This window comes from Carassius auratus, chromosome 38 (assembly GCF_003368295.1).
Source record: "Carassius auratus strain Wakin chromosome 38, ASM336829v1, whole genome shotgun sequence".
Classification (NCBI taxonomy): Eukaryota; Metazoa; Chordata; class Actinopteri; order Cypriniformes; family Cyprinidae; genus Carassius; species Carassius auratus.
In genome coordinates, this window is record NC_039280.1 from 19,970,721 (window position 1) to 19,978,321 (window position 7,601).

Sequence of the window (7,601 nt, forward strand, 5' to 3'; positions counted from 1 at the left end):
TCCGAAATGAAAACCAACATCAGGAGGTCATTTCCTCAACAGAGCTTTAGGCAATGGGACTGTAATCCACTGCACTCGGTCAACTTTGAACTGAATCTCACATTACCTTCAGAGACACTTCACTGATACACTGTCACTATAACACTATGGAGATCCAATAATGAAGCAATGCTACATTTTTCAACATTATGACCACAATGCATGTCATGCTTACTACCAACTTTAGATCTGACTGAACAAATGTTATAGCACATCCTTAAGTGTCTTAGTGTTTTTATATAAGGGTTACTACTACATAATAAACTATTAAAGGGGCGGTGAAATGCTCATTTTCACTCAATATCCTGTTAATCTTGAGTACCTATAGAGTAGTACTGCATCCTTCATAAATCCAAAAAGTCTTTAGTTTCATTATATTCATAAGAGAAAGATAGCCTGTACCGATTTTTCCCGGAAAAACACGACCGGCTGGAGGCGTGACGTGTGGGCGGAGCTAAAGAATCACGAGCGCCAGTAGGCTTTTGCGTTGAGAGCGTTTGGAAGCTGACATTACCCAGAGCCGCTGAAAAACATATTTAACGGCTCTGACATTACCTTGAGGAAAAAACCATCATCCAAAATAAACCATGGCTAACAGTCAGATTCAGCCGTTTATTTATGATCCAGAATCAGATCCAGAGGCTGAAACTGAATGAAAGCAGCATCAGCAACGACTCGCTCCGAGCGGGGCTCGAACCCAGGTCTCCGGCATGGGAGGGGACGCACTAACAAGGAGGCAGAGATATTTGAAGCAGTTTTACTCACCGCCTGCGGTTCCAACACACGATCGTGACCCCTTTTCCTTGGGATTGCATCATCCTTAAGAAATAAACGATACGCAAATCCGTCGTCAAACTGGGCCTTGTGAACAAGCATCTATGAAATGCAGGGAACAAACAAAAACACTTGCACAACTCCGACGATGCTCTGTAAAAATAAACTCCATCCACTGGTCCCTTAATGCTGTTTTTTTTTTTGGTAATCTGTGCAGGGTTGTCTTGCCCTGGCAACCAAAAACACTTCTTTTGTGACTTTTCGCGACGCTCTCGCTCTGATCAGTGAATCGCTCTGATCAGTGAAATGTCTGTGCTGCTCAGCCTCGCTATACGGGAGCGCGCGCTCTTCCGGCAGAAGTGTCTCAGGACCCATATAAGGAAATTCCGCTCCATCTAACGTCACACAGAGCCATACTCTAAAAAAAACTTTCCGAAACTTGTGACAAACCGGAAGGAGTATTTTGGGAACAAAAATACTCCTTCAAACGTACAAATTAATTTTTGAAAATTTGTCTATGTTTAGCATGGGAATCCAACTCTTTAACAGTGTAAAAAACTCAGTATGCATGAAATAGCATTTCACCCCCCCTTTAAGGACACAAACTTGAAGGTCACAAATTAACCTGCAAATTCCAAGTGAATTTTGTTTTCACCTTTGTAAAGAAAATATGTAATAATTAACTTATTAATCAGTTAATTCAAATGTTTTTTTCTGTTTTAAAACATACCATATATATAAGTCCTTTTAAAGTAAAATCAGCAAAGCTGTCCATTTACACAAAGTCTGACCATTCTGCTAAAGTCCTAACCCTAACCCTAACCTAACCCTAAATGTTTTATATAAGGTTAAACCAGGCACCTTTAACCATAAAGGGCAACTTTCAAGTACAGTCAAAAGAATTAACATTAACAAAAAATACTTAATATTTTACCATTACTGTTATCAATCTACCTACAACACGGTATTTGGGCTGTCGTGCAAAGCATTACAACAAGTGTCATGATCAAAAAGTAGACGCAAACCACACCAATACCAGACACCCACGTAATCTAAAACCAACCGTCAAAAGATTAGACGCTAGACTACTTTTGGAGATGAATTACCCAGACCACAAGCAGATGCAAGAGTACATTATAGACAGCCAGTGGGAGTCATAGAGACAATGACTTCACAGGGGACAGGTGACTCATGAAAGGTGCTGCCAACAAACAGCTGCTCAGCAACAAGCTGTGCATAAGTGTGAGTGAGATCCCAATGAATCAGAGACAGAATCATAGCCAGGTTTGGGTGACTAAACCATGGTGACCAACAGAAGAGGAGTTAACACAGGATGCGAGACAGCTTTGTCTTTTGCGAGGCTGTGTGTGAATAGGTGAGACAGTCCCTCATGAGCGGTCTGCCGTCCCAATGCTCCAAACTCTACCGCACACTGCCCAACAACCAGAGAACAAAGACACCCGGCTCACAGAGTGCTATATAAACAGCCACGTTGGAGCGATCGTGTTCTCTCAGTTCCAGCGCCAAGAAAACGGGCACGTGAAATACCCCTGGTTTACACTTAGGACCGATTCAGACAAAAAAGGGGGGCTTTGGTGTCTCAAACTGGGTTGTGCAAGATCAGCAGCATTATGCAGATTGATCAAATGGGTCTTTTTGTTTGTTTTTGTTTAACCACAATCCTCTGCTCTGAGGCAGTGACCTGCACAAGACAAAGCTCTTTTTACAGCCCTCTGCTGCTTAACTCCACCCAACCCCCCACAACACTCACTCGCTCTCAATCTAAACACCACACAAGCCCTCCCTCTCCAAACTCCCTCAACTCATCCAACAAATGCTACACACTCCGCTCACAGATCTTCACGACTGACAACTCTCTCTATACACATGCACAGCACGGGGCTTTTGGTGGGCCGGAGTTTCAGAAGTTTAAAGAACTTGCAGTAATATGGAGTGACTGATCAAAGTGGTTTCAAACTTCATTTTAACACATCACAGTTGTATGGTTGTATCCTCCTAGTTCCAGACTTAAAGCTTACAGGGGAATGAAACTGAAAGATAATGCAAAATAATATTTTCATAGTGAGAAATTTAAGTTAAATATGAACTAACAGTTATTTTGAACAACACTGAGGTTAAAGCAACACTGGATCCCATTGACTTTCATGGTTTGGACAAAAAATAATTACTTCCTTTGTGTTTGGCAGAAGGAAATAAGTCATGTTTGGAGCAATATGTGTGGGTAAATGACTGAATTTTCATTTGCAACATTACTTTTGCCCTCCTAAGACATTTTACTCACCGGTGACATTCAAGTCAAAATGGATTCACACTGAAAATGTATTTTAGGAAAGAAAGAGTTAATAAATGCAGATGCATTGACACATTCTAGTAATGAATATATCAATAATATAAGGACTTAAAGTAAAATGGGTCTCCATTACTGATTAATTTCAATCACTTTTGGTATTTCCTGATCTCTCAAATACTTTTAAAGCAACTTCTGTATTATTCTACTATCAGTTAATGGATGATGTGGATTTTAAAGAAACCCTTTTACCTTCATTCATATTTTACAAATTAATAACCATCATGTCTGCAACAGTCAATATGGACTCACTTTGCAAAACCATTGCAACAAAACCATTCACTGACAGATGCAAACCAATTTGCCAATTTGTTTTTTAAGAAAGTGATGCAAGTGGTTTTACTTGTCATCACATCCGAGAGGCATTTACACTATTGAACCTTGCCATAGAGAATAGTACAAATATATGAAGTTGCATTTAAATTATATATTATAATATTGAAATATATGACTTGTGTCGCCACTAATGCAACTCGTACTGAAACAAGTAAACCTATAACTCCAGTACAAGGTTAACTCATTTATCCACATAGGCCCACATATGGAAGAACAGTTAAACATGGTAGTTTTAATTAAACATGCAGGTCACATGACATTGTTGCCCATAAGTTAAAAATACAACGTGAGGTCAAAGGTGCAGCCATGCCAAGGCACGGTGTGCTCACATTACAATGACAGCACATAAAACACTTCACAGCACATGAAGGCAATCTTCCATTACCTTTAATCTTCACAGTGGGTGAATTTGGGCCGGCAGACTGCTTCCTCCATCCTCTCCAGTTCTGGCAGAGACTTTCCGCCTCTGATATGAACGAGCACAGCGAGTCCTCCTCAAAACGGTCCGAATCTTCAAAGGAGAACCTCTCACCGTCTTCCCACTCAGCGAACATCAGTTCCATCACATCCGCTGTGTGGAGACCTGAACGCCTCGACTGAACGTGCCTCTGCGCTTCTGTTGTTTTGAGAGAGTGACACTCGCTCAGGGGGAGGGGAAACTCACTCTCAACCCAAACACTGTGAGGGGCCCTGCAAAGTCCCGCAAGAAAGCCTGTGTTTCCTGAAAATATGTGTTTAGGGTGTCAGATGGAGGGTTTGCACATGACTGTGGTGCAGTTAAGTGAAGTTAGTCCATGCTTTTAGACCCCAACAGCTGGATACACTCAGGGGACTAGTTCTTAGTCAACACCCATAGCTAAAATTTCATAAACTTATACATGTCTAAATTATTTAAACCTAAATAAGTGTGCTCTTACATTGTCAAGTGTGAACTTACATGACAAAAACACTCCAGAAATGTATCTTCACACATTTGTTGAGGTTTAAATCTTATTCAATAAGATTTTGAAATCAATAAGCCCCTCTCCAGTATTAGGACTGCCCCCAAGTTTTCAAACTACATAGCAAGTGGTGTATTGACAGCAACTGTAGTGACTCGGTTAGTAAAGTTCAAGGCGTTTTAGCAAGCATGGTTTTTTTTTTTGTTTCTCTAAAATGTTGATTTAAACCCCCTCTCCTCTGTTTGTCCTGTCAGCTGAGCCTCGAGTCCCACAGCTGCTATACGGTTAACAAAACAAGAGAGCTCTGAAGAAAGACCAGTTCCCCAAGTACACCTAATGACCGTTCGTGAGTTTATTCCTCTTAAACAAGGCCATGCCACAATAGTAAACCTGTGTTAACCCTAAACAACCCCGGTACGGTTGTTTTTGTTTTTATTTCGATCGAGGTAACGTTAGCGCTGCTAACTCCGAAAGGCTAAGTCGGTTAGCCTGCTAGCTTTCCGGCTAGCCCGAAATCCCAAACACTTCAAAAACTGTCAAAACAAGCGCTGACACGAGCTGTGCTTGTGTCCTTGCAAATATCGGAATAACGCTGTTTTGATGTTTTGGCACAAAAGCCTTGGTCCCTAATCCGAGTCTCGCCGATCCACTGGTTACGTTACTCAAAACAAACGACTCGACAGTGCTTTTATCTCAACATTGTGCCTCTTTGTGGGTTTACAGGAAACTCAGACGACTAAAATGCCGATTTGACCTCTCGACCAAGACAAACGTCCATCCGTGGGAAACATAATAAATTGTTTCCTGCCACCTCTAGCTGTCTCGTCTGTCTTCTCCTTTGTGTAAACGCTTGTCATTCGCTGTCTTCATGTGCCACCGGCCGGTTCTCTTCTAGTCCTCCCTCGTTCCAAGCAGCCCAGCGCTCTCTGGATCCAAATTGTCTTTTTAAGCCGACAATTTGGAGTCGAGATCCCCCTGTTCTCTCTGTTCTGTCCCCCCTCCTCTCCTCTCCTCTGCTCTGTTCGGGAAGATGAAGATGGCTCTCCAGCATCAGCTGATCCACACTTCCGCTCGACATTAAAACCAGAACAAACACTAGTCTCTTGTTTCAATGCATTTTGCCTTGCATAACACATTATGTGGAAGTTATTTGTTCATGGGTATGTAGGTCTGGTACTAAATCATAAACCATTTAGAATGCATTTCCATTGTTTGATTCACCGTTATACTTGAGATTCAACAGCTGAATATCGTGCAACAGATTGCCATGAGTGTCTCGGAATGATTTGAGATATTGCATTCAAATAGCCTGCATTAATAAAATGAATGAATGCAAGATGGTTACTTGGATAGAGCTTCTTTGATATTTGAACGAAGCAAGCCAGAGTTTAATGTTGTTGGTATTAATCAAAGTGGATTTTGTTTAACCCTTTCATACCCAGTGTCCATTCCATTGGACATCACTGTGTGTTTTAATTTGGTGCCACCTAAACTGTTTATGTTCGATTGCATAATAGTAATTACAAATCTATGAGTGCACTTTTAACGAATGCTTTTTTCTTTTTTTAACAAAAATATTCCCACAGAAAAAAAAAAAATCTAAATTGGTTTATGTTAAATAAATGTTAAAATTAAGTCTAGAGGTGAAATTTGCAAGATAAATCACACTATCACAATGGAAATGTAATCAAAATATACTATATTATATTTATGTGTGTCTGTGTGCAAAAACAGTGTGTCTGTGTCCCTCTTCCTTCAAGAGTTTATATGCAAAATCCAATAACTCCTCTTTATTAATGTTCTTAAATCATGTTTTTTGTGTGTGTGTGTGTTATGATTTATTGTTTTATTGTGTTAGTTGATTGATATTAATTGGAATGCAGGACAAAAAAAACACGATTTGGAGTTATGTTTTTGCAAATTAACTCTTTATATATATATATATATATATATATATATATTTCCCCAAGTCATATATTTAGAGAGAGACACACACATCACTGAATTTTAAATTGTTCATAGAACAAAAAATGGTGATTTGTTCTATTTTAATTATATACATGCATTTATTTTTTATTTATTTTATTTTCATTTATTTTTAATACATGTCTGTTTTAGATTCAGTGTAAACTTTGCCAATAAATTGTAACAAGTGTCATGCCAATAAAGCACATATTGAATTGAACAGAGAAAGAGAGTTAGTAGGAAGAGAGAGAGTTAGTAGAGAGAGAGAGCTAGTAGAGAGTGTATTTAATATGGTCAATGACGATTTTCAACATTTAATACAATCACAATGTGTTGGAAATAGATGATTAATATCATGATGGCAGAATATTACGCTGCATTTCTGATTGACTTGTTTTTGCTTTCACATCACCATTTTGCAGGACCAAAAAAAAATAAAAATCAAGACAAGACGAGGCAAGGCAATGCATTCAAATCAGTTTATCTAATTTTTCCATCTTGGTGTCTAAACATCTGAATATTCACAGTTTTGCTAAACCAGTTTTTAACCACGGCTAAATATGGCATATTAGCAGCCTTTACATTTTTTACATAATTACATCAAGGTTTCTGTTTGGGATTGATTAATAACAAACTGTTAATAGAATATTAAGGACCAAAGCGTCTACATATTTTGAAGCATTTTTACTACATGGAATTGTAATTGTGTAAACATGACTAATTATTAAAGTCATCTTCTCCTTCTAGCAGTCTATGGCTAATTTCAGTTTTTCTCTATTGGGAAACCAACTGGAACAAAACAGCACCACTGTTATACCTCAATTCATTAATACAAAATAAAATAAAAACATTGATTTTATAAGCCTACTCTTCTTGTTATGTAAATAAATACAGTACACAGTAAACCTGAATAAACACCTGTCTACAGAAAAGGCTGAACACTGCAGGAAGCAAATGTAACATAACATCACTCAGCAGCAGATTCTGACCATGTGTGAAGTAACTGTGCGTAGTTCAAGTTGGAACACTTTAGTTAAAGGGCCAATTCCCACTATTAACTAGGAACACAATGATGGGGGGAAAAATTCTAAAAATATTTCAATGCAAAACGTCTGCATTCTTTCACAAAAATTGTCTTCCCACACGAAACTTAGCATTTGCTTGCTAAAAAATTGAAA

At 38.9% G+C, this 7,601-nt stretch overlaps 1 protein-coding gene across 4 annotated transcripts in view; it reads right to left on the bottom strand.

Annotated features, from left to right (window-relative positions):
- LOC113057323 (zinc finger SWIM domain-containing protein 8-like) overlaps positions 1-5,275 on the bottom strand; it is a 40,593-nt gene extending 35,318 nt beyond the window's left edge. For all 4 annotated transcript variants that reach the window (XR_003277800.1, XM_026224668.1, XM_026224667.1 and 1 more), the window contains exon 1: positions 3,903-5,275. Coding sequence is in view for 3 of the 4 variants with exons in the window: in XM_026224668.1 (XP_026080453.1) it covers positions 3,903-4,080 (178 nt within the window). In the remaining variant the exon portion in view is untranslated. The remainder of the gene's footprint in view (positions 1-3,902) is intronic.
- Between the last annotated feature and the right edge of the window lie 2,326 nt (positions 5,276-7,601).